General features: G+C 43.6%; 2 protein-coding genes across 2 annotated transcripts in view; one reads left to right on the forward strand and one right to left on the reverse strand.

The window, feature by feature from the left end:
• The window catches only part of TIMP3 (TIMP metallopeptidase inhibitor 3), a 40,878-nt gene extending 34,050 nt beyond the window's left edge, over nt 1–6,828 (forward strand). The window contains exons 3-5 of the mRNA XM_033004425.2: nt 9–120; nt 810–931; nt 1,569–6,828. Of these exons, the coding sequence (XP_032860316.2) occupies nt 9–120; nt 810–931; nt 1,569–1,766 (432 nt within the window). The 3' untranslated portion in view covers nt 1,767–6,828. The remainder of the gene's footprint in view (nt 1–8; nt 121–809; nt 932–1,568) is intronic.
• The window catches only part of SYN3 (synapsin III), a 203,184-nt gene that overhangs the window by 128,887 nt on the left and 47,222 nt on the right, over nt 1–27,075 (reverse strand). Inside the window, exons 5-6 of the mRNA XM_033004423.2 lie at nt 15,683–15,839; nt 9,193–9,282 (exon numbers count right to left, since the gene is read on the reverse strand). Of these exons, the coding sequence (XP_032860314.1) occupies nt 9,193–9,282; nt 15,683–15,839 (247 nt within the window). The remainder of the gene's footprint in view (nt 1–9,192; nt 9,283–15,682; nt 15,840–27,075) is intronic.

Genomic DNA, 27,075 nt, shown 5'->3' on the forward strand with positions numbered 1-27,075 from the left:
TTCTCCAGATGTACAGGGGCTTCCAGATAATGCCACATGTTCAGTACATCTACACAGAAGCCTCTGAGAGTCTTTGTGGAGTCAAGCTGGAGGTCAACAAGTACCAATACCTGATTACAGGTAAAGGACGGTGTACCGCTTCATAATCAAAACCTCTTCTGTTCTGTACCTACGTCTGCTAAAGACATGGGCAGCTGTGCAGACAGCTCTGTACCCAGCTTCTCAAGTGTTAAGGTGGCCAACAGTATTCTGGCGTTCAGTACTGTTAATGCTGAGAGTCATTTCGCTCTCTAGATTTCCCTCTCTCGCCTAAAGTATCTCTCACACCCAGCCATGTTGTGACAAACATGCTTCACGATGGTCCACAGCTGTCAATTCATACCTGAGCTGGCACGTCTGTCGCAGCGAACTCAGTGCTACTTATCTGTGCCAGAAACGGAAGATCCCTTTTGGAATGAGCTGGAGAAAGGCAGGCTGCTGAGATGGGGGGCTGCAAGCAGATAGGGGTGTGGCAGTTGCCAAGTCTCGTTACTAGCGAAGGTGTCAATTCACTTCGCTCTGTTGTTGAGAGGGGCTTGACAGCATTCCTCACCTGCATGTTGTTGCCGGTGCTTACAGCTGGAACAACACTCTTAACTTACAGAAGTGCTGTAATCTTGCTGGCCAGAGATTCCTGAACCAGTTAATAAAAAGAAAGCAGTTGCTGAGCAGTGACTGAAGCCAAACATATTGAGAGCATTAGCAATCTCAGGAAACGAGAAAAGTGCTTGAGCGAAGTGCTAACTTGTGACCATGTCTCTCTCTTCAAGGCCGTGTGTACGAAGGGAAGGTTTACACTGGCCTGTGCAACTGGTATGAGAAATGGGACCGGCTGACTCTGTCCCAGCGTAAAGGACTGAATCATCGTTATCATCTGGGCTGTGGATGCAAGGTATGTGTGTCTCTAATTAAGTGGCATTAAGACATTCAAACCCTAGATTTCTGTTTCCCCTGTCTGGTAGTACCAGTGATGATGATGAACAGCCAGGAGGAGAAATGGAGGACAGCGATTTTTACAGGGAAAAAATAAAGCTCAGTTTTAGCGTTGATACCAGAGAAGAGACAATCAAATAAAAAAGGAGTCCCTGCCTTTTTAATGCCCTGTTGGAGTTAATTGGGGTTGGGGAAGGCTTTCAGAAGCGGTGCAGAATCATTTGCAGTTGAATGAAATCAGGTACCAGGGGCTTGGCAAGATAAGTTCAACTTCTATCCTGTGTAAACATTTTGAGGGCTTAAAACCTCACAGCCTGGCATGGGCACTAAGATTTTTGCTCATGGCCTCAGGCCTGCAAAAACAGAGACACAAGTTCAGCTTTTCTGCACCTGAAAAGCCCTTTTGACTCTGGAATTACCTGTGTATGTAAAGGTAAGCACATGCTTACGTGCTTACTGAACTGAGGCTGAATTTGGGGTTAGTAAGCGAGGTTTGAGGGAGTGGAATTTTGAATCCCTTGTCTCTGGTAAAATGACATTTTATATAATGTTGTTTTTTCCGCGTAGCCTTACCTGGTTGCTCTTTACAATTGCAGATAAGGCCCTGCTACTATTTGCCCTGCTTTGCCACCTCCAAGAACGAGTGCATTTGGACAGACATGCTCTCCAACTTTGGCCACTCAGGATACCAAGCGAAGCACTATGCCTGCATCCAGAGGGCAGAAGGTTACTGCAGCTGGTATAGAGGATGGGCGCCTCCAGATAAAACGATAATCAATGCCACAGATCCCTGAGCACGCTATCCCTTTCTTATCTCCCCTCTCCCTTACTTGTGGCTGATCTTCCTTTGGACACTAACTCTTACCAGATCATGATGATGACAATGAAATTAGTGCCTGTTTTCATGCAAATTTTAGCACTTGGAACACTTAAAAAAGAAAAGGAGAAAAAAAAAAAAAAAAAAAGGAAAGAAAAGGAAAAAAAAGTCTGTGCTACCTTACTGAATTTGTAATCACCTCTTCCATTTTTTGATACCACTCGTTTTGATCAGACGACATTTGGGAGCTTACTTTTGCACACCAGAGGGAAAAATGGGAGGGGGAAAAAAAAAAAAAGAAAAAACAAACCAAAAAAACCCCCCAAAAAACAAAACAAAACAAAAAAAAAAAAAAGAAAAAACCCAGAGCTCTTGCTCTCTTACATGTATCATTAGCTGTAGCAATATAATCTCTATTTTTTTAGGAAAACAAAAATCTAAAAACTGTGCCAGTTAGGCACGGTGTTCTTCTATACGCTGGCTTCCCATCACCCCTCCTCATGCACTAAGTGCTGAAAATACGTAGACAAATCTATTTGAAGGAAAACAGGTTGCATTAATCAGATTGGCAAATGAAACAAACTGAAAAGAAACCCAGCCTAAACTCTGGAAAATATGATGTCCAAAAGAAATCCTCCTCTATGGGAGAGATTGGCAATGTGATCGACTCCAGCAGTGGGAGAATTCACCTGGTGTGTCTGACCACATCATCTGGTAAAAGCATTGTTGACTGCTTGTCCTAGCTAATTCAGTCACAGTGTTAATGCAACAGCACATTTGAAGTTCTGGCTTTCCCCAGAACAAAAGAGAGAGTATTTCGTATTTTTGTTGTTGTTTAAAAAAGAAAAGCCCCATCCCCTATGTTCAGGGAGGTAAATCCACCTACAGCAGAGCAGATGAAGTGCTGTGCCATCCTGTTTTGAGCAGCATAGGCCCCTGAAATTTTTGCAGCTTAGCTTCAACAGCAAAACCAGCTTGTGAACACCTTAAACCAAACAGATGCAAAAATACCAACTGTAAATCAATCACATGGAAGAGGGAAAGGGGAGACTTGCTACAACTCTTACTATAAAAAAAAAAAAAATCTATTGCCAAAATAGTGTTTTGCCGAACTAAGATGTATATACACATAATGACATAAGCTATTTTTGACAGGAGGTGGAAATTTTTTGGTGTTATAAACAGAAGAATGGTTTGATTGTGTTTTCAAGACAGAAATATTGACATTCCGAGTCAGTGAGTTGTTTTTAAGATACTGAAGCTCCAGTGTATCTGCAGTAGTGGCTACAGTCATTGTTTCCTCTGTACCTCCTTGCACCACGGTTCCTCCCCTGCAGCTACACTAGCTGCATTTGTTTATATAGTGAAAGGAAGTGTGTGTGGGGGGGCTAGACAATGAAAAGGGGTCTCCTAGTAAGCGCTGGCTGGGATCATAAAATTTCAGCTGCCCAGAGGATTCCTTCTGTGTCAAGTGCTGTGTTTCCCTCGAGGCACTGTTAAGCATAGCTCTGTACATGTGCTCATACCATGTCCTGCAGTGATGTGGGAGGAGGAGCCTTACTGTCTTGTGCTTTGCTGTTGACTGGAGAAGTTTTTTCATTCTATTTTGTTTTTTATTAAGAAAACTATAATATAATTTTTCTTATCAAATAAAAGTATTTTAAGTTTTAATGATGGTGAAGAAGGGGTGCTGAAAAAATGGGTGACTGAGTTTTGGATGGGGTGGGCTTGGGCAGGGAGAAGATTATGCTTAACTCCATTTTTGTATTATAATGATTATTTATCTTACGTTTCCATATATCTTCAGTTCATTCCACTTAGGAAGCAGAGCTGCCACCAGCAGGAAAAAGTGTTGCAGTGATTCCAGCTTGGGGCAATACGGCATTTTACAGTCAGTGACCTCAATTACTGGGGAGTTGTCTGGGACCTCTTTGCCAAACGGAAAGGAAAGGGTGTCTGAGACGGGCCCTGATGCATTTTTACGTTCCTTGTGTGCTACCAGAGCTCTGCCAGACATACATCCCCTGAAATGCCCCATTTATTAGATGACTTGTCGCAGCAAAAATGCACGTAGCTTCATTTTTCACGTGAACTTTAAAGGGCATTTTCAAAGAGTTGATGCAAGAGGTGCCTAGGTCTGCTGTGCATTATTTTTTTCAGCTGCGCTGAGTGTCATTGCAGCACAAACCACATTGAAAATCTGTTGGATTTTCCTGTGATTCAGGCTTGGAACGCTTTTCAGAAGTCCCCTTCCCTGTGACTACTCCGGAATTATGGGGTGGAGATGAGAAGGAGAGTAGGGTGCTTCACAGCACCCACTGTAGGATCAGATGGTGGGTCAGAGTGTTGCCCCTTCTGGCGGAGTACGGGGTGGGGCTTTGGGCACAGTGGAGCAATCTCTGTTCGAGCTGTGCATGGCTGACCAAATCCCTGAGGGTCACTGGGGGCAGAGTGGGTCCAGCCTCGCCACCCCCACTGTTGGCATTGTGTGGAGTCGGCGTGGCTGGAGGGGGCTCCTCAAGCTCCAGGCGACTTTGCAAAGCCGGCGTCTCTCTGAGCTGCAGCCACGTCCCACGGCTTTGGGAGGCTAAACGAAAATGCCCCTTGGTGCAGTGAAGTGTTGATTTGAATTTTCATTAAACTGCAGCTCTGCATATTTTACCTGTCACTGATTCATTTAGCTAGCTGAGACATCACAGTATTGCACTCAAATTATTGTGAAAATACTTGCATTCTAATACTATGAGGGCTTGCGTCCCTAAATAGGATATAATTTAGCTATGTGCTTTGTAAACAACAAAACAGCAGATGCATTACCAGAAAATGAAGCGTATTCCCATTTTGTATTGCAGATGGTAAAATATTTCTGAGATGCAGACAGCTAGATGGGCAGGGGTGGGGGGTTGGTAGCAAATCTTTCCCCTTCCTGTGTCAAGAAACAGTTGTTAAAGCTTTTTGAAATGTGGAGCCAAAATGAGGGGGAAGAATCCAGTAAAAATACATTTCTTTTGGGAGGCTTCTTAATTTTGTTTCTGTGCATGCTATCAGGGACGTGTGTTTCTTGGGCTAAGCTTTAGCTTGTGCTTGTATTATTAACCTGACCGAAGGCTCCCTTGAAGTGCACGGGAGCCATTAAATGGTTTGAACAGGCTCTGAGTCAGACTCAGACTTCTCTCTTTCTATCAGCTCTCCTTTCTTCTGTTTTGCTAAGTCGCTTCTGCCTGCCAGTGAACAAACCCTTCTCCCTCATTACAGCGGGCCATGCAGTATGTGGGAATACCAGGCATGGAGAGGTGAGAAGGCAGGTGTGAAGTTCTCCCCAAAACGTTAAGCTATGAAGCATACAATGACTCGCAGCAGCACAAATGTCTTCCTGTCATCTCTGACATGCTCCTCACTTCACCCCATAACCTAAGGTTAGAGGAACTGTCGGTGGCACACACAGCTCATGTGAGCATGAGCTTTGGACAGGTACAGGATGAGGGCTCCACCCCCCCGTGCTTTAGGTACACCAGCATTATTAAAAATACTGGACTGTTCCTGTTCGCTTTCTTGTTTATAGACATGTTTTCCTTATTTGCTTCAAAATGTTTCCCCCTTTAGAATTACAAAAAATACAAAACGCACACTGAAGTTTTGGGAAAGATTGGATTTGATTTTTCCTTTTCCAAAATGGGGGGAGTAGAGAGCAGGAGGAGAGCTGTGCATGGAGTACCTTGAATAAAGTCCTCTTGTGGAGGCTTCCCCCTCCCCTGTATGAGACAAACCTGATGTTTTAGGTCTAAATTTCCTATGTTTTGAAGAGTTGGTGGCACCTTCAGGTAGGACTACTCTAAAACCTAAATATATCACCATATCCCATTCATACTTGGCTGGAGTGAGATGCGGCCTCATGGTGATGGGAAACATACTGCTCTGCTTTTTACAGCAGAGTGTTTGAAGTAAACGCCTCCATGGGAACACGTTTCCATTCTTTCAGATGTCTCTGAAAGCGTATCTCACTCACGATGTGTTTTATACCTTAGAAGGGCAGAACAAAATTTAGGGAACTGCAGATTTTTTTGGTCTGTTTTAGAATAAGTGGGTTTTGGGGCTACCAGTCTTGACGAAAATCTTAAAAACCCACTAAACATTTGCTGCTGCTTTGCCTGTACTGGCTTCTCCTTCTCTCTGACACTGTCCTTCCTTCATAGAGCCACTCTACTGTTCCTGATAGTCATGGAAACCTGGGGAGGGAACCAGACCCGTGTGAAAAATCTTGTCCAGAAGGAATGTATTTGTTGCTAAATTTTCTAGCACTGTTTACAGTTTTCCTCCATGTTATTTATAAATTTTATATTCAGTGAATGTATATTGTCTTTTAAGGTAATGTTGCATAATGTTCACTTTTTATAGTGTCCTTTTATTCTAAACAGTAAAGTGGTTTTATTTCTATCACAGACATTCTGTCTCTGCTTCACTTATATTAGTTTCTGTCCACTTCAAACGTACACAAACGGATTTGCAAGTGGATTTATTCATTTCCTACCCTTTCTTGATACTGCTTTATTGGGCCCAAAGCAGATATTCCACCTCTGGCAATTCTTGTGCTTTGGCAAAGATCCCTCCAGCAGTCCCTCCCTCTTCTTAGGAGGCTGATCTCTCTAAGAATTGTTACTGGGGTCATAAGCCCAGGAGAGGTGAAAAATCCCTTTTGAAGTTGATGTATCCCGCTTGCTAACTGGCCGTAGGGGGTCACTGCAGAGCAAGGCAGCCGGTATGGCTGTCCTGGAGCACCAGTAGAGCCTTAGAAGAACAGTTGCCAGATTGCTCTTATTTCCAGTTAGCTGATGGTGGGGGGAGGGTTGAAAGGTACATGCCGGTGGCAAAGGGAAGGGAGATTCATCTTTTGGATTTTTCTTCTGCTGCGAAATGTCAAGAGCCTTGTGTCCTCTCTTTAGGCTTACGGTTTAAGGCTGGTTAAAAATGCCCTGTTGTCCTGAGAAGGAAGCTTCAGAAAAAAGCTTTTTCAACTAAATTAAAATGCTCACAAAAATCGGCCTACTGTCAGAAGTTTCCTTTATCTCACTTTTACCTTTGGAAAATCTCTATTCTCTACACAAATGAAAGAATGAAACAGATTTTAAAATCTGTTCTATGTTTAATCCAAAGGTTTAGAAAGTAAGCTTCGGAAAATTTTGAACACAGAAGGATGACGATCTCTTGTGTGAGAACTTAATTGCTTAAAGTATATCACATTGCAAAGAGGTTAAACCATAACACTAGTTATAAACACTTCCAGGGGGGTCAGCCATCAAAGGACCACAGCATATTTTATGAGTGCTAACTGGTACAGCTTTAAAATGCCTCCAGGAAAGGGAAGAAAGAGAGGGAGATATGCTTATATTCCTATCTGACACATGGAGGGACTGCTGCACAGTGGGCAAGCAACTTTCACAGGTACTTGATGTGTTGGCTGCAGTGGAGCTTGCTTGGTGTAAGCACTTGCCCTCACAGCCCAGGATACTGTGAAAATGCACCCAGAAAAGATCTTGAGAAGTTATATAGATTCATTCCGTCAGGGAGACCCCCCACCTGGAAAGGGCTGACGTGAAGTTGCCCAAGTGGATTGTTGCGGGTGTAAATGTTTGGAAAGTGACTGATTTGAACTAGATTACTCAAGCTTACGTGTCAACCACAGTGTTTGTGTTCAGATGAATTTATCTACAGTTTAAAATGGTTCCTGTATTCTTTTGGGAGTAAGCAATAGCATCCCCAAGTAGGTGATCAGTTATACAGATGACAAGTATGTGAAATTAAGAACAGTGCTCTGCTGAACCAAGCTGCTGTGCTGGTAACAAATGCATTTACGTGCTGAGGAGTCAAGAACCAGATTTCCGGGCAAGAAAGTAGTGCTAAAAGTGTTAGCTAATGCATTTGCAATGAAAACCTTAATTAAGTCTTCCACAAATACCATTCCTGAAGCGACGATCAAAGTTACAACTGTCCTGAAGCATTACATATGCCACAAAACCCTCTTTAGAAATCACCAGGAATTAAATGCAACAGAATTTATCAACTAATTTGCCTAAAAAGTCTGCAACAAACTGTCACATAGTGTTCAAGGACCACCCATTTCTTTAGGTCTTAAAGGATAACACAACTCTTGCCACTGCATTAGTTCAGTGCTTCACAGCACTCGTGACTGCACTTACCTTCGTGATGTGCCTGCGAGTTATGGAAGTGCCATTGTCCACACAGCAGAGGTAGAGAACAGAGTGTTGGAACAGAGAGATGAAGGGCTGGCATTTCAAGGTATTCAAGTACCTAGTGAGCACCAGTGGGATTTTTTCACAAGAATCTAAATAAGACTTCCCTTTGAATTTTGATTGGTGCCTATATCCACCATCAGGTACCTACACCCTATTGCGCATTGTGGCTGGCCCACAGTGTTGCAACTAGTGTGTAAGAAAAGAGGGGTTTGCATGTCTTTGAGGCCTACTTGGACATCTCAACAACCCTAATCTTCAGGCTGCCAAGGCTGCTGGAACTCACAACCAAGCATGGGAAATAAGCTCGGTCAGCCAGTGCCTCATCCGGGGTGTCACGGTTCACACAGGGTCTCATCAAACCTCAGACAGGTAAGAAGAGCCATCAATTCATGGATTTAAGTTGCAAGCAAAAATTCATGAAGGAGTAGTCATCCTTTTAACCCAGGGAAAACAAGAGACACGAACAGTTTTAAACAAAGACACTTGCTTTGCCATGTTCTCCAGAATGAAAGGCACATAGGCAGAGCTCTTTGGAAGGTGTGCTAAGAGTTTGATACGGTGCCCAGTAGCCACACAGAGCACTGAGTGTTTAGTTGTTGACAGGAAGAGTAGATCCCAGAGCCACTGTGCAAAGGAAACATTGCAAGCCGAAACAAACTCTTTTTCAAGAACTCCACTTTACTTTGAGTACCTAGTCAGGCTGATAAATGTTTTGTGGATGGCAACCACATGGCAAACCAAGCAAACTGACACTGCGAAACAAACATCTCTTATGGCCCACGTCCCAAATCATCAATATGTTTTAAACGATTCCTGGAGGGGTAAAAAAAGCCGTTTTATCTGAATAAAGTGATTCCCTGCTCTAAGAGATGAGCTTTTGTTGACTAGATTTTACAATGGATTTTTTGCTTTGGTTTTGAGCCTGTTCTCATTGTTCACTTTTTCAGGGTCCATATATGACCCGGTGGAGGGCTGGGCAAGAAAGGAAAGAGGTTCCCAAGCAGTGATTTTTGCATATTGCATTTTAGCTAGTAATTCTCTGTCAGCAGAATTGAGACTCTTCCCTGAATTCCCACCATCTCTTGTGCGCAACTCACATTTGCTGCTTCTCCCCCATCCGTGCTGGAAACAAAGAAAAGCAAATGTACTCACCATCTGCTTATGGCTTGGGAAGAATGTTTGCTCCACGAGGGGGAACTTCTCAGGACCCAGCGAGTTGAAGATTTTAATGAGCTGAGAAAACTTGGGGTGAGGGAGAGGGAACAAGAAACAGACACAGTGGGTGTCAGTGGCTTATTTTCTAACAGGTAAGTGCTTGCAAGATGTTCTGATACTGGTGAAGGAGGTGAGAGGGACATGTTATTATGCCTTTCCTACCTTGCTTTTTTGACCTGGGAGTAGCAAGAAAATATAAAGTTTCTGTATTTACCCAGGGCCAAGCCAGCCTCTGTTCACAAACCTTGGACTAAGAGAGTGGAGAAGGGGTTCAAGAGCCAGGAGGGTATCAGTTTGAGTTTAGTTACAGATCTGCTGTGAACAAGGTTTGCTTTCCAAATGTGGCTGGGGAGGGGGAAGGGGGCCCTTCTTGATAGAGGAAAGGGCTCAGAGGAGTGATCAGGCAGGAAAGCAGTGCTGCCACTCCTGAGCAGAGACAAAATAAATCAAAGCTCTCCCTTGGATCTCTGCCCCACAGCCAAATCAAAGCAAAGCACATTTACCCATTGTGCTGAAGGGAAGGAGAATTGCTGAGGGACAGAGATGACTGGAGGGAATTGCTGGTGCTACTTGGTTGGAGCGTTAGACCAAAGGAGCATGAGCCCATTGCCAATCATAACTGACATTATGAACCAAGAGTGTCCCAACAGCCCCCAAAGGATGGCAGGAGAAAGGGGAGATCATCTGCTACCCCTGTCCCACCTACCAGTGATGTCTGAGGGAGGCACCAGTTTGTGAGGGTGGTATCTAGAGAAAGCAGTGTGTAACATCGACGGGGAAAGCAACAGTGCTCGTATTTCACGTACAAGGGCAAACATTTGCTGTTGTCCCCACCTCTCAGGATGAACTTCACCATTATCACCACTATCATTTCTGTTATAAACTGTTTATCATCCAAGGTTGTGCCCAGCCAGACACAAAGCTCCCCATGGTAGGACTGAGTTTTGATTTCTGTTCAGGTTCCAAAACCCAACAGAGGAGGATCACAGCAAAGTCCTGCTCTGCTTCAACCACCTGTGAAGTGAGCAGGCTATTTTGTAAGTTGTCTGCAGCCTCCCTGTTCAATCTATCATTGATCAGCTGGAGAAAACCCCAAAAGTGTAAGAGAGAAACTTAATAGCTATGACAGAAAATGTTGCTGAAACAGGGTTGATATACCAAAGAGAGTAAAAGGTGATACATATCCCAGAAACATTATGGATTTCAGGAGTAATTAGATTCTTTACAATCACACATCTAGCCATCCTGCTTTATCTCTGAAGAGGTACAGCCCCGTTACCATGGACAATGCCGAACTGGCAGTGCTGTTAGTGAAGTGGTTAGACTGGCAGCCTTTCAGAAGGGGGAATAAAGCTGAATAAGGCAGCTTGATTATTTTCATGGCTGTTAAGAGAATAAAGTGATTGGGGATTGCTCCGCAGGTAAGAATTTTGGTTCCTACTGAACTAGTAAATATGACTGAATTCCCCATTGATGTCCTATTTGCAAAGTAATTTAGAAACTAAATTTAGTTTCAAAGACCCTTGGTATTGATAAAATCAAGTTAAATTAATAAAGGTCTCCATTTTGGGCCAAGTCTCACTGTAAGTCCTTTACAGACGTTCCTCATCAAAACTAGGCATACATTCATCTTGAAGGAGATCTTGTGTCACCTGAGGGAGGAGACAGACATCTAGGGAACAAGGGAAGGGAAAGAAAGCCCTCTTTCTTCTCAGTAGCATCAGCTGCCTAATCTTATATGTTCTGAGCACTTCTGAGCAACAACTGAAGCCAGTAAATGTACCAAATCACAACGCCAAGGTTACATTGCAGATAAAGAGAGAGCTACAGAGAATGTTTTCTGCTGAATCACTACATTAGGGCTCCTGTCCTGGTCACTGGGCTGGTCAAAGTGAAAACATTTCTGCATAAGTAGTTGAAACTTCATTTGGCTGTGGAGAATAAGTGCCCTTTTGGGAGTTAAAGGGTGGTATGTGTGTAAAAAAAGTGCAGCCAGTGTGAAAAAAAATCAGGCTGCAAGGTGTGTGCCAGAGCCAAGCCACGTGCTGAAGGGGCGGCTGCCAGCAGATAGGCAGACAAATGCAAAGAATCCTTTTCCTAATCTTGTAGGTCAAAATGTTGCAGTTAAGAAACGCCAGAAAACATCAAGAGGCGGCATATCCCATCACTAACACCCCCGCCCTCACATGCATCAGCAGATAAGATAAAAATTCCCCATGTAGAATAATTATTGTTGGCAAGGAGGGTATTGATGTTGGGGAAGAAGAACAGCTTGCGTCTCTTAACTACTTGCACTAGCCCTGCACATCCTAGAGAAGAAAATAAAGCCCTGTTTTGACTAGCAAAGCGAGCAAACAGGGCTTAAAACTTAAACAGAATGAGACGGACATAGGGAGAGGAGGAAAAACACCCTGGCTGAGAGCAGCACATACCCCTTGCTGCGATGGCACGCAGCCCTGGACAACCAGGGACACCGTGACGTTGAGGTAACACACGCTTATCCTATGAAAACAGCTCAAACAAAATAACTGGAACAACTGTGCAGCTGACAGGCAGCGTCCTGACTTGTTCCTTGGGCTTCCTTTTCAAGAATACAGCCTTGGCTGTTCCTAAAATAACAAACGTTTCAGATAGATGGCCAGATGAGACACTCAACCATTTGGATTTGGGAGCCTCCTCAGTGGGCCAAGCCTGCAAAAAGGTCTGACTTTGGTATTGACCCTTATGGGAAAATTCCCTCTTTTTTTTTTTTTTTTTTTTTTTCAGTTGTTAGGGACAGGATATTGGCAAAGAGACACCCATGTTACATGGTGCAGCAGCCTCTTAGATACCTGATAGCAGGGCTCAAGTGGCACCTCCCAGTGCATTTTAGATGGGTAGGAATGTTATTGTCAGAAGCTCAGCTAGATATAACTGCCCCTTCCACATTTCGGTGTCACTTCTTGTTTTCTGTGATTCCACTGGTTTAGTGAGATTGCATCCAGATCACAGGGCAAGACATGGGGCAAGGCAGTGTGGCACAGCCTGGTTTTAAGTGCCTGGAAGAGGTACTCAAGTGAAAAGCCTTCACTGCCTGTTTGGACATCTGAGTTACTTGCAGGGAGTCTTTATAGAGAAATAAAAACATCCATTCAGAGGATCTCAAGATCTTGTTCATATTTTGAAAGTGCTTTAGCCATCAGGGAGCCTATATCCCTTGACAGTCAATAAAAGTTTGGCTGGGAGTCTCTTGGACTCTGTATGTGATTGGCTTCAAGACTTCGTATTTCCTGCAATTTTAGAGATGCAAAAGTTGCCTTACAACTACAGGCATTATTGCATGTAATATGAGTACTACTCTGAGCATTGTTCCCACTGTATTTTGTACTGTAAATTTTAGAGCACAAAAATTAGTATTAGTGGTTGAAGCATTGTGGCTAGGAAGCTTGTAGCAGTATTTCTCAATAATTCTGGGATTATCTTAAAATTTAGGTTTCTTAGATATTTCTCTGTGTGTAAGATACCCCTGAATATGTCTGTTTCTTTTTCAAAAACACCTATTTCAAACTGTGCCTGTGTTTAATGCAAATTTTAACCTTTGAAGAAATTTGTGTATTGCAGTACTGGAAACCTGGCAAATGTCATTAAAAAATGGGGCTGCATGTTTGAGTAAACTCAAGCCCAAACTCAGCTGCTTGTAATTAGAGTTGCTGAGAAAAAAACATTGCTGCAAATTGCCAAGGAAAAACAGTCTCACTTTCACCCCCCTCCAGAAAATCATAAACATTTCTATGAAATGGAACCATTTTTGGAAAAAATAAAAAGGGAGAGTGAAAAGCACATTTCCCAGGGGTATTTAATTTCATTTCTTCATCTATCTCAACTATTTTCTAGGTCCAAAAAGTTTCCAGTAATCTTTGTTTGGCAGATCCCTTATTTCAAGATGCTTGTTTTGCAATCAGAGTGGAACATGCACTGAAGTGGTCTGTCCCTATCTCTCATTTACTAGCTATCACAAAATCCCAATTTTCTGATTCTGCTGACAGTGAAGCTTTCTGCCCTCAAATGCCCCAGTGCAATCTCTACCTGAGCTTCAATCTGGTGAAATTTCAGCGGTGCCAAATACCAGTTCATATCCCTTCTGAGCATTTAGATTAGTTATCACGTTGCAGTCATTGGTTTTGGGGGATGATGTGTGTGTGGTGGCAGTAGGGAAAGGAGGCATTCTGCAAACCTGTTTTAAGTGTTTACAAATGGTTTCCCTGACTCCTCTGGGAAGGTGTCTGAGCCAGCTGTATTCCCCATGAGGAAAGCATGGCACGACCAGGCCCCAGAATAGCTAGAGCTGAGTTACTGGCAGAGCCAATTTCTCCCACACTGCCTTGCCAGCCCTGCATCTGATTTTTTTTTTTTTTTTTTTTTTTTTTTTTTGCAATGTGCTGAGTTTGTTGGTTTTTTTTTTTCTTTTACTTTAGGTTCCTAAAAATAGTCCTGACACATCTTGAGACCCCCTGCACACCATCAGAATTGTAATTATAAGTCATGAGTTGAAAACTGTCAACTAAACCTTGTCTGACTCAACCCCAAAATCAGATGGAATACACCATGCGGCTGTCTTCCTCAGCAAACCCCAGTGTAAATGTGAAGGCTTTTTGTCTGGTCACCTGGGTCAACACGCTCACGTGTGTAGGACCAACTGTAGGAAACAGTGCAAAAGTGTTGTACTGAGCCTGGTATTGAGCCCTCTCTTCCTCCCCTTTCCATTCCTAGCAACCCTTGTCATTCAGATGGGGACTGAGGCCAAATATGCATCGACCACCTATACAGTGATGGAAAAGTGAGAGTTTTCTTGCTGCTCTCATTACTGCACTGCGACATTTTTGGAGAAGACAGAACCTTGCTTTTGGTTTAACAAACCCCCCAAATGTCATAAAAGGGGTGAAAAATGAGAATATTGTGGTACCTTTTTGGTAAGAAATGAGTTAAATCTGACTCATTACAGACCTCAGATGGATTTGAACTACCAATCAACCCACTGAAGACTAATAGGATATTTATTCCAAGGGAAAAACAACAACAACAAAAGACTTAATTAGGTAATGAGGAAGATAGTTGCCACTTGCTATAAAGATTCCAACTCACCCCAAGCTAAATTTGTGCAATGATTAAGGGGAATTCCTAAAAACATATCTTAAAGTTTTTCATGGGCAGCATATTAGGAAGTCCCATCTCCTTGTAACACCTATATAGCTTGTCGTTCTCTGCTTCAGACCTAGAACAAGGCAGGGAAATTTCCATTCTGGGAGCATGGATGATCAGAGAGGGCACTTTGGGATGAAACTGCTTGGAAGACTCAGATGTGGACCCCAAAATGGTATCAGCAGCTGACTTCTTGCTGCAGGTGCTACTATGGCTAGCCTTACTCCTCTGGCTCTCCCGCAGTTCCTGCTGACTTAGAGCTGGCCATAAAATAGGTCTGAGGAGTTATTACAAACGTTGATTTGGGACTGGGACAAGCCAATGGTAATCTGTTTTAAGGTTTTCTGAGATTTTTAGGTGAACTTGACAAAATTTAAAGAACAGGTGAAGGGGGCTCCCAGTGTAAAATATCAAAACACTGTCCTGTTCTCCCCAGGAGCTGGACTCAGCCCAAGGTGTTTCTGAGGTGCAGTCTTTCAGGTTCAATGAACCAACACTTTGTGATAACCTTGTATTTCCTCCGAAAACTGCTGAAAAACATGCTTTCCCATTTCTTTCTGACTCTTTCCCAGGTCTTTGTCATTCTATGTTCCCTTTTTTCCTAGACCTATATGTTGAAGAAATCATCTTTCTACCTTTTTTTGCTGTTCTTTTCAGCTAATTTCCCTACAACAAGGAACCACCCAGAAAAAGTAGGAAGACAAGACAAGTGCAGGTTGCACTTCTGCAAGGAATGGTTAATCTTAGTCATAGACTGGAGCACCTAGATGCCACAAGTGTGCATCTGATATAAGATGCTAGAAATAGCATAGCTCAGATACCTTCTAAAATAGTGAACGTTAATGTTTCTTTTAAGGTAGTTTTACTCTGTTTTGGTCAGGACAGAGATGTGCTACTATTGATCTGAGATTATTAATCTATTACTATTCATCTACTCTGCTTTACAAGAAATCTAGGTGTTGCTGTACTGTTAGCTGTTTGTGACACATTAGAGTCTGGGATAGGTGAAACGTCCCACTCAGGGTGAGGAAATAACACCCCGATATCACTAGAGGCTGATACAGGAGGAGTGCTGGTAGTTTTTTCCCTCAAGAATTCCCAGTTGGATTCCTAAGGCTGTTTAGACGGTGGTTTCAACCTAAAGAGATGAATACCTATGAAACAGACTGGAAGCTGAGTTTGGTGCTTTATCAGTACCACATATCTACTTAGCAGTGTTGGCATGCAGTAGGGCTGGATCATCACTTACCACCCAGGGCTTGCTGCAGAAGTTATAGATGGAGTAGAGGGAGTTGACTGTGTGGATGCCACCGTACTGGAGGCCGATGATGAGGCTGCGGAAGTCCTCTCCCAGCGCCATGCTGTAGGCGTGCTGCCGGATCAGGACAAAGTCTGGCTTGAAGGACCTGGAAGAGATGGGGGAGTGATGTTCTACTTCCAAATGCTCAGCAACACTTCTAGCCTCTCCTTGTTTGTTTTCCATCCTTCCCCTTTCTTTTCATTAACACATGTTGCTCTTCTTTGGGCCTCCCATCATGGGTTGCTTGCATTAGAAGGTAACAAACCAAACAAAAACCCCCTAGTCATTAAAAGGAAAAATCCAGCATAGCTGCAAGTGTGAGAGTGTAGAAACAGGCCAAATAGATTTGCTGCAGTTTCCATGTCACTCAGGCATGCAGAGGAACAAGCCACAAGCAGAGCCAAGGGTCATAAATTCACTGGTGGGGGGATTCTCTTTTCTTTCTAAAAGCCTGGCCATATTTGGCAAGCTCATTGCAATGTGCGACGCAGATGAGGGAGCAAGTTTGTTTCCTGACAATTGAACTTGATATTGAAGCAATGCCCGGTGGGTGGGAAGATCATAAGGGATTTCAAAAAGCTATCGTACACATCCATACATTGACACACATTCCCCCTTTAATCAGTTTACTACATACGCAGCACATCCCAGGCTCTTATGACTGTGAGTCAACAAGTAAAGGGCAGGAATAGTAATGTAATTAATCAAATGAGCAGAGCCCCTCATCCAGTGCTGTGACTCATGGCATGGACTTCCAGAATATTATTTAGCAAGATTGGAGCCGGGACTCCTATAGTTCAACAGCAGCAACTCTCAGCAAATGCACAGAAAAGTGAGGCCCTTTCTAGGTAAGCCAACAGGCGACGGATTATCTTTCAAACAGCCAGATTTCATTCCTTGCTGATGCTGTGTCTTCGGAGTCATTCAGGAATCTCTGGAAACAGCAGCTGGAAAGAAACCGGTCCCAAAATGGAGCTCAGCAGTTCATTCTCGAAGGCATGGAAGGGGCTTTTCCACTGAAAAAAGGGGATTATTTTGTACTTTAACAGAGGTTGCATCAAGGACATTGGAAAAATTTCCATGCTATATTAAAATTTTTCACAGGAATGAGCTCTGTAACCAGGTCCCATTACCTCACTACCCTCGAACATTTTCCTTGCTAAGAGACTATAATTTCTATCTTTTGGATGTATGAGCTGGAAATACTTTGGGTTTATAGCCCCTGTTTATATTTCCATCATTCTGGCAGGGAAATCCGAGATGGTGACTCTGGGCCAGACTGTGGCAACAAACACTGTACACAAAACACAGTGCAGCTTTGTTGTTTTAAAGCTGTTCATTTTGTTTGTTGGCCTTGGGCTTTTGTTATCGCCTGAGACATGGTGAGGAGCACGCTCTGCCGTTGTGATGCAAGAGGCCAAGCTTTGGAAATGTTGTGATTCCCTCCCATGGAGTATTTTTAAACCCAGGCATGTTCCCTAATGTACTTGGCACCAAAGGTGGTGCTTTTCTCCAGCAGCGAGGTGCATAATGAGCATCGGGAGGGCTGTGCTATCACTGTGCAGCTGATTTATGGACCTCCCTGGTGTCAATGGGGGTGAGGCAAGCGGTGACCCCCTGCTGAGAAACAGCAAGGGAATACAAATCTTGGAAAGCTTGGGCTACTCCATTCTGCTGGACTTGCCATGTAGAAACTACCCCAGAGGCAGGCACAGGTCCTTGGGAAGGATTAATCAGCTTCCTAGGACAAGGACTTGATATTTGCGCTGAGTTACTAAACAGTCGTGGTGCCTGGAGGGGTGGGAGCTTCAGGCACGTCCGTCCTTCATTCAACCTTCTGAGCGTATGAAGAGGAAAACGATCCCTGTTATGGCTCAAGTCTTTCCCCACACTTGACTTAGGGAACCACTTACTGGGGAAGCACGGCAATGGTTCAGACTGTTGCTCCAATCTCCCCGGAGGAAGTGGCAATATTTGCCCTTGAACGTTTCCCTCAGCACCCTGGGGTGGGGATGTGGTGCTGTGGTGGAGAGGAAGCATGCAAATAAACATGGACAGCTTGGGGGGGGCAGAACATACAGCGGCTGGGAAACTGCCTTCAGTAGGTTTACTTCTGCCAGCCAAGAGTTTAGAAAAAAAACTCTTGTCTTTTCAGATCCGGGCAAAGGAAGATTTTCTCAAGCTAGAAGATGGACACAAGAATACAGAAATAATGTAGAAAAGCCTATTCTCAAACTCTGCATCGTGTAGGAAGGCAAGGCACTCTCATGCAGCAGATGAGGAGTGAATCTCTAAAGCGAAGGTGGACACTGAATCCCTGTTTTTTGCCACAGGACAATGAGGATGTTCCCATGGATACTGAGAGCAAGGCAGAGGAGTGCAGGGCCTGGGACTAGCTGCAAATAAACATCAGCTGGAGAGTCCCGGAGTCTGTGAGACGCCTGTGACGGAGAAACAGAGACCAGTGGTAAATGTGAGGCGAGGGGCTAGGAAGGACAGCAGGCAGTAAAAGGGAAGTGAATAGTCATGGTAGGAGTGGTGGTGTGAAAACTGAATAACTGGGGTTACTAGTGATCTGGGGAGAAAAGAGCTCAACTGCTTCACACAAGTATTATTGCTTTTTTGGTAGGAGATTACTTTCACAAGCTACTGCTCCTTCTTGGAGTGTAAAGCTTAAGCTGACATAGCCAGCCTTGGATTTGGAATAGCCGGTAGTCTAACTGTTTGTTAGTTCAACCCAACCCAATAACATCTCCCATGACATAAAGTTGTAATCCTTGGCAGACAGACAGGTTAGGCAGAAGTCCCGCATTTGAAACACCATTGCCAAAACCTTTGGGTGAGCCAAACTCAGTAGCACCTACTGTGCTGAGGCCCTAAGCACCCGAGTCTGGAAGGACTAGGAGAGCTATGGCAGGAGCACGTTCCTTTCCTCTCTACTAGGTCTGTCCAGCCAGTGTTTAGATGACCATAAGCAGTCTTGAATAAAACTGTACCTAGACCCCTGCTAAAGACAGGTCGTGGGAATGGGTTTGGTCACAGAAGCAATATGGGAGAGCCCATTCAAACATCTAATGGACAAGGGGATGGAATCGGTAAATGGAACTAAAAGTAAACTACAGATTTAAAACATGTCACTAACAAGCTGTGCTCTGCATGTTGGTGCAGTGCCTTTCCCGTGTCTGCCTGAAGTCATGAAACTTCCTTAGCATTATAGCCAGATGGATGAAGCTTCCAGGAGAAAGCTGGAGCACACCTTTGGCCACAATCACTTTACAGAAGCCCTTTCTCAGGCCTCGAGGCCTCAGCTTTCATTTAGTTTGGCTCCTAGCACTGCCTGGCAAAATAAAGGCCACTAAAATGGATGTAACACATTCTCACAGTGGCATATAGATTGAAGAATTATTTGTTCTTAAAAAAAAAAAAAAAAAAAAGAAATAAACCAGAAGTCTAGAGAAATTTCATTTTCAGATTGAAATAACTGGTGAGATTTCATTTTCCTCTGGAATGGAAAGGAGCCTTCCTTTCAGCTCGTGTTGCCACAGACGGTGGCCTCTGCCACACACGGCATGAGCCTTTCAGTGCTCTGAGTGGTGCACGACTGAACTAACCACCCCCAGAGTGAAGCAGCCCCCCCACAGGTACCTGTGGCTTTTCTCCCTTTGCAGTAGTTGCCTCCTTGTCCCAGATGCTAGCCAAGGCACATAGCTGCTGCCCAGCCTACATCTCCTCCTGGCAGTTGAGATCAGCCGGTGATTACCAGTCGATCACCCATGGGTGATGATGAGTGTCTGGCTAGGAAGCAGCTAGTGATGCTGGTCCAGAGCCTGGACTCTGATACTGCCGTGCAGGATGCTTATTTGCATTTAAATAACTCTTTTTCAACTAGCTCCAATGCATTTTAGCAGTCTTTTTCTTTCTTAGTGGTAAAAATATAGAGACAAACCTAAGTATAAAGCCTGGATCCAAAATACCTAATAGGAAGAGATCTGACTGCAGAATATAATTTCTTAGGTTGGACCCATTTACCCTTAAATCTGTGACAACATTAGCTGTCTTGGAAATAGTTTTGTCAGAAATGAGGCAATATAAAGCAATTTAAGAGATTCCTGATGTTAAATATGGAAGTTAAATATCTCAGGAGCAGCAGTAGCTATTCTGGCGACCATGTGTCTAACTTCTCTGCTTATGAGAAGAGGATCAGCTCTGAAAAGATCATCAATAACATTTCTCTGCAGAGAGCACGTCCCTAGCCTGCTTTGGGTAGAGAAGATGATGACAGCAAATCCTGCTGGGAGGTTTCATGCCTTAAAGAGATTCCCTATTTCTTATTTCTGCATAAAACCATAACTCTGGCTTGCTTCCTGGTCCTCCAGCTTTTCTCACTGAAGCACAAAGAGCTTCACGGACATGAAGAAAGAACACACAAGAATAGATGATGTTGTTAAAATACCTTGTGAATAATTACCTGTAGCCAGAGGTAGACCTGCTTTATACTTCAGCACCATGATGGGTTTAGAGAGCTTTTTGCCTGTGCTGTGGGAGAAGGATGGACTCTCCTGTTCTCTTTCTTAAAGAATGCCAGTCTTACAAGACAGTTCTCCCCTCATGTCAGTAGAAAAAGATCTTCCCTGGACAATGAAGATGCACGTTCTCACTTCAGGGTCTGTCTACCCTCCATTATTCAAGGAGGCTTTATTCAGTTTTCTGACACTTCCCAGTGATAAACACATTTTGACCAAGTTCTCTTCCAAAGCCTTTCTTATCTGCTTGGCATGACATAAAGAGGAAGAAAAGTGCATAATTAAGCAATATGACACAACAATCTCTGCATTACTGGCAATTAATGGAGCCTTCAGGCAAGCTTCTGAGGCCCAAGTTCAAGCCGTAAGTGGCTGCAACTACCCAAGAAGTGGAACAATCCCTCCAACTATGCAGTGCCTCAGGTGTCTGAGAGCTAGTAGAAAATGGCATTTACAAATAGGAACAAGTTATTTTTGTGCTTTACTTGGGTGTTAATAATATTGTTATTACACCGGAGATAGGTGAAATCTATGACATTTTCACCTATCAGGATGTTAGATTTAATGTTATGTTGGAAGTTGTAGTAAAATGGAAAATTTGCTAAAGAAAGAAAATCTCATTTCAGTCAAAACCTCATGTCATATTTTCCACGGAAAAAAGTAAAACCTGCTGAAGTTATTCAGAGAAAGAATTAATGTGATTACTGATATGAATAAGGTAGCACACAGCTGGTTTTAAGGAAACAAATAGAGAAACATAGAATGACCTCTCTTTACCAGGCTGGAGAAGAGCAGGGGGTCTTTTGGGACACGGTAATATAGAATTGCTGTGGAAAAACCGTGGGCTGTGTGGGAGATCAGTGTAGCAAAACCAGCAAGAAGCAGGAATCATGGCTGCACTAGGACCAGTGCCACCATATGCAGATGAGGACACCCTGGAAGATGCTCTGATTTGCTTCTCAGCCACAGACCAATGGTCAATAAGCCATAAAGTCACATGTCACACACTCCCCAAATGGTACTGTGGCAGACTCTGAAGTCTGCCATATATTTCACTTGTAAAATGATCAACCTTGACAAGAAAAATCATGTGGACCCAGATGACGCCTCAAAGTAGCAACAACCACACCTGCCAACAGCAGCATGCTTTCAAAATGTTTGTGACCTAAAGCTTTTACAGAAGGTGATCCAAATACTTTCCAACATCACAGAATAAAGTTATAGAGTAATTGAGGTCAGAGAGGATCTTTGGAAATCATCTGGACCAACACCCTGCTCATTTGCAGGGTAACTGTAAATTGACATTAAGTTGATCAGGATCTTGTCTAACCGAAGTTTGAATATTCCCAGTGATGAGGATCCCCTAGCCTCTCTGGGCATTTGTTCTAGTATATGACCACTCTCACTGTGGAAATTTTTGAAAAAATTTGTATTAATTAGAATTTCACCTGCTGCAACTTGTGTCTATTTTTTCTTTTCCTTTCACTGCACACCTTCCACAGGAGTCTGGAGTTATTTTCTCCACACCCTCCTCTTCATTGCCTGGTGGCTGTAGGTTGATCCCCCTCAGCCTCCTCTTACAGACTGAACAAAGCCATCTCTCCTTGGATATCTTGAGTCCAGTTCAGTGAGCTTGGTGGCCTTTCACTCAACTTGTTCCAGTTTGTCAATGCCTTTTTTGTACTGGGGAGCTCACAGCTGGACACAGTACTCCAGATGTGAATAGTGTCTCGTTAGCTACATGCTTGCTCATACTGCCCAGTGAGCTTTAGGGTTTCTTCCCTGCGAGGGGACACAGGGCCTCCAGGTTCTTTTTGTGCAGAGCTCTTTTCTCTCCAGCTGCCTCCCAGAAATACTGGGGTTATTCTTCCCTCACCACAAGACTTTGTGATTGCCCTTATTGAACTCCATGAGGTTTCTGTTGGCCCGTTTCCTCAGTAGCTGAGGTGCCTCTGAATGGCAGCTCTGCCCTCTGACATATCTATTGCTCCCCATCCTCCAGCTTTTTGCCACCCGTGAGCTTGTTGAGGCTGCACCCTGTCCCAATATCGGGTTGTTAATGAAGATCCACCTTGACCAGTACAGTGCAGGTGCAGCAGGACTTGGCCCTTCATTTCTCTGTTTGCCATTCCCTGGAAGAAGCCTTAGTGAAAACCCATCTAGAAAGGGGACAAATTAAAACAGGATTTGGGGGAAAAAAAAAAAAAAAAAAAAAAAACAAAAGAAAAAGCCAATCATGACTGAAACAATCTACAACAGCCTTTAATCATTCTTGCATTCAGTCCAGGATTAACTAATTAATGAGCGCTCTAGGCCTTGGCAGCACATTTCTTATTGGAAAGTATTACTGTAATGCAAAAAGGGCCAGGGAGTAGTTTAGTCTCTGAGATGCTCCCCACCCTGGTCTGCTCAGAGTAGCTTTTGCTTTCTGGCAGCTGCCTGCATGCCAAATGTTTTCCCAATAACTGTCAGCATCCTGCCTGCACGTCGGCTGGGCGCCAGCTGCTGGGGAGGTGAAGGGGGACATTATTCATCTGGGAGATCAGTAAACCCCGAAGGGAGAAGCAGGCCTCCAAGCAGCTGTTTAGCAGCAGGAGCTGAGGTGGAAGCAACTGAGAATAAATACATAAATAAATAGGCACACTCCAACTTCTCTTTTTTAGCTCCTGCTCAAAGAAGAGAGGACAGGGAAAAGCAGGTGAAGAGGAGGGAGCTATTACTGAAAGATGATGGTAAATCATCCCCCATGTGGGAACAATTTCTTGATTTATAAATGTTTATTGGAGGTATTTAACTGCAGCTTGCCAGGGTCTACCCTATTTGACACCTTGTTCCAGACTGTTGTCTCTGCAGGGTATTTTGATCAGAGAAGTGGTCATCTGGCATGTTGGTGTTTTGTCTAAAGTACACTTTCAAAAGCTTACATGCTGTTACACACATTTCCCCATTACATTTACAGATTGCCATGCCATCAATACAAAAATATTGCTCAGATGTTGCTCAGTGTTAAATATATAGCACATATTGTACTATACCATGTGGCACATTCTGTGAATCTTGGGAGAACCATGCACTCAACATATTTTTCCATCTGGCTTCTAGAAACCTAAAATCTCCCAATTAGTTTCTTCCATTTTTAATTCCATCTGCATCTTTGTAGAAATTTTCATAATTTTGGTTTGGAAGCAACAAAAAACTAGAAAAAGACATTCTAAAAAGACCCCAATTAGTTAACCTCCAAGAGTTAAATTTAAAAAGACAAGGACTAGACAGAGCCTAGGGTTCCTCTTTGAACACAAGCTTCCTGGAATATGAGAAGCTGGAAAATGACCTAGTGCCTACCAATATGTCCTACATCAGTGACCAGGGCCCATGACCTCCGTGGATATTCTCCCTGTAGAAGAACTGCAAGAAACCACCAACTCTTGTGAATGAGTAGTTCTCAAGAGACAAGAAAATACCCATCTCCTAGCAGTGTGCAGCTACTGTGTAGTGAGAAAGCATGGCTTCTGTAGGTTAGAAAACCCACATGCCTGTTTCAGGGAGCAGCTTGTCAGTGGCCCTGTGGGTTGGGAGAACCCATTGGGATGGGAAAAGGTGCGGTGGGCAGAAGACAGTGTCCTCATTGGACTTCAAAGTGTCTTGTATCCTGGAGCAGGCAGATCTTTTCTAGCCAGAGTACACGTCTCCTGGGGTCTGCAAGCTCTGCATAGCAGGAAAACAACTGCTGCTGGGCTGGCCAGCTTCTTCCTCGCTCCTCCCATGTAAAAAGATTTGTTTCCTCATCCTGTGGTTGTACTGCAGCCTGCAGTGCAAAAATGTATTTCGGGAAGAAAGCACTTTCAGGTCCTGGTCTATTTGGGGTAGTGATTCAACAGGCTGCTGTCCTATTACAGAACACAGTAGAAGCGCTGAAACAGCTGGAACCAACGGGAAAGTCAGTCTTAATTAAAGGAATGAATGGGCTTGTATGGAGGAATCAGAGCATTCACTGACCCCGCCACAGCTGTGACTGACAAGGGCATATCATCCAGGGCAAGCAGGGTGAGGCACTCACCTTCTTATCCATACTGGCCAAATTTAGGCGAGGCCTGTAGGACTAAACACCACTCCATGGCAGAGAGCCTTCCCCACAGCAAGGCTTTGTCCGTGGAGCTCAGCTTTGCTGTCAGTTCTGTCACCCCTCCCCGTTTCCCAGGATCGTTGCTCCACGCAGGGTCCTCCCCATTTCAGACCCTGGGCATCTCCTGGTCCATCAGCTGTTGTCTGTACTGTGGTGTTACAGTGAGTCCTCATACCACAGGGTAAGTGGTATGGCCACCACTGTGGTAGGTCCCACGCAGACACACAAAAATGTGCTTTCTCCCCTGGATGATCAGCCCCAATAGCAAAAGAGTCAGCTCCACAGGGAGACAGGAGATGAGAGCAGTCTGGTCCATGATTAATTTATATCCTTAAAAGTCTGAAATGCTCCAAAAGACATTAGTATTCCTCATGTAAGAAAGCTGTCCAGATTTTCAACATATCCCTGCCTTATTCCCACATCTACTGGAATTAATAGCTGAAGGCTTGCAAAGCCCAAAAGGCAAACACAGGACTGCATTTAATCTAATGCAGAGGCTGAGATCATAGTTTGGGAGTCTAAGTGTTGTCAGAAGCAGAGACAGCCCAAATTCTCATTTATATTAAGACACTTTTATAATACCCTGAAAGCATAAATGCACCTCAGAGTGCGTGCAGGGCCAACACTGGTGGACTCTTTGCATTGTGGAAACATTGGTGTGAAGGGCCCTTCAGAGAAATGAAGACAAGTGAAAATGAAAATCCTATTCTTTACATCTAACCCCAGTAGAGATGACACAACCTAAGAGCTTTGTAATGTAAATTAGACTCCAGACAGTTCGCTTTGTGTGTGTGTGTGTGTAGATCAGTGCAAAAGAAAGTTGTGGGTGCACTTGAAGGAGGATGAAGAATCCACCCAAATGTTTTAAAAGCAGGAATCAGCTCACACTTGTTTTTTTCACACTGCTTAGTAGTTCAGCTATTGCACCCAGACATTACTCCATTTCTCTGTTGAAGGAGTTGCTATGTCTAAGTTGGTGAGGGATCCTTTGGAAGGAATAAGTGCCACCTCCTGCTTCCCATATTTAACTTTTCACTGGGGAAGCTCTGGTGTCAATTTTACCCAAAGAAGGGCTGGGGTAACAAGGACAAACATATGGGAGATTCCCCCTGCCAGCCCTGGCTGTGACCAACTCTGCTCCCAGTGTCCAGCTCATCCCCCTGCACTGTCTTCAAACAAGGCATGTGTTAACAGGGCACTGAAATAGGAAAGTGCTTGTTAGAGACTGCATGAGATACTCCATGGCCAGCTCTTTTAATTCTAACCCTGAAAAAAATCTGCTGAATAGGCTGAGGAAGCCATCATATACCATGGCAGAGCTGGCATAGGAAAAACACATGCGTTTTTTTTTAGATTGGTTAGATGATAATCTCTCTCTCCAGCAGCACATTTCAGTCAGACTATCAAATCCCTCACCCTATCCTACAGATGCGCAGAACTTGGTAGCTAAAAAAGAGGAGGTGGAGACCCAGAATTTTGTTACTGTAAAATTAAATTCTGGGAGCCACACTTATTTTAAAAATCAGGCAAGAAACGTAATGCCTGGCTTCAGTTATGTTGTTTGCTAACTTACTTGTAGCTACTTGTTTCAAGATACACAGGCTAGTAGTCATGGAAGTCTATATACTTATAGTGCCTTGCTCTCTTCAATTGGCAATAATGCTTCTAAAGCAACTTTTCTTTTTTCTTTTTTTTTTTTTTTTTTAAATTTTCCCGAGGCAAACTGTAAGTGTAGGGCTTCAAGGACTGTTATACCTTCTTATTAGGAGATTTATCTTCCAGGTAAAAGAACCTCAATTCCTTCCTGGTGCAGTTCAAGTCAGTTAGCACAGGGTTTACAAGAATGCCTTAACTCCAAGGTATCAGGGAGGATCGAGGCATCAGCAAAGAAAGAGATTTGATTTAACATGCAATAGGAGGTCCCCAGTTTAAAGAAAGAACTAGGAGACCCGCTGCAAAATGACAGAATTTAGTAGGGTAATAGATAGTTTATTGGTTAACATAATTTCAAACTGGAGAGAATAGACCAGTGGTATCTGTATTATTATTATTATTATTATTATTATTATTATTATTATTATTATTATTATTATTATTATTATCATCATCATCATCATCATCATCATCATCATCATCATCATCATCATCATCATCATCATCATCATCATCATCATAGGTGTTTTTGTTGTCATAAGCTTTTATTATTTCATTGATTTTAAATCTTCTGGTCTGTGGTATATTCACTGTCTTTTGCCACACTCTCTTGTCTTCACTTTGAAGAGGAGTGTGAAGAAGGCAGGGCTCCTGCAAGGGGGGAACTCCAAACGTGCCTGTTAACAAGATGTTGTCGTATTTCCTTCCTATCACTTTCAGTGGGATTTCCAAGGAGTTTGGGTATTCAAAACCCATGGTGAGCATTACATCTCCCCATTTAGAAACATTCTGACTTGTGACAGTATTTTGCTTAGTAATTTACAGAGGCCTAGTAGGTGACAGAAAAAACCATGTCATTAGCAACAGGGTTGGTGCACACGAGTCGAAGGTGTCCCGCGTGGCATCTCCCAAGGGGTGTCTGTGGCCAGGCAGGACGTGGCTGCGGGCAGGGTGGGGGGGCGTGGGGGGCGTGGGAAGCAAGCTGCACCTACGTGGATGGGCTGAGGGACGTCCACGTAGCTCAGTAGCAGTACACTCTAATT

The sequence above is a fragment of the Tyto alba genome, unplaced genomic scaffold, assembly GCF_018691265.1.
Source record: "Tyto alba isolate M040663 unplaced genomic scaffold, T.alba_DEE_v4.0 Super-Scaffold_2, whole genome shotgun sequence".
Lineage (NCBI taxonomy): Eukaryota > Metazoa > Chordata > Aves > Strigiformes > Tytonidae > Tyto > Tyto alba.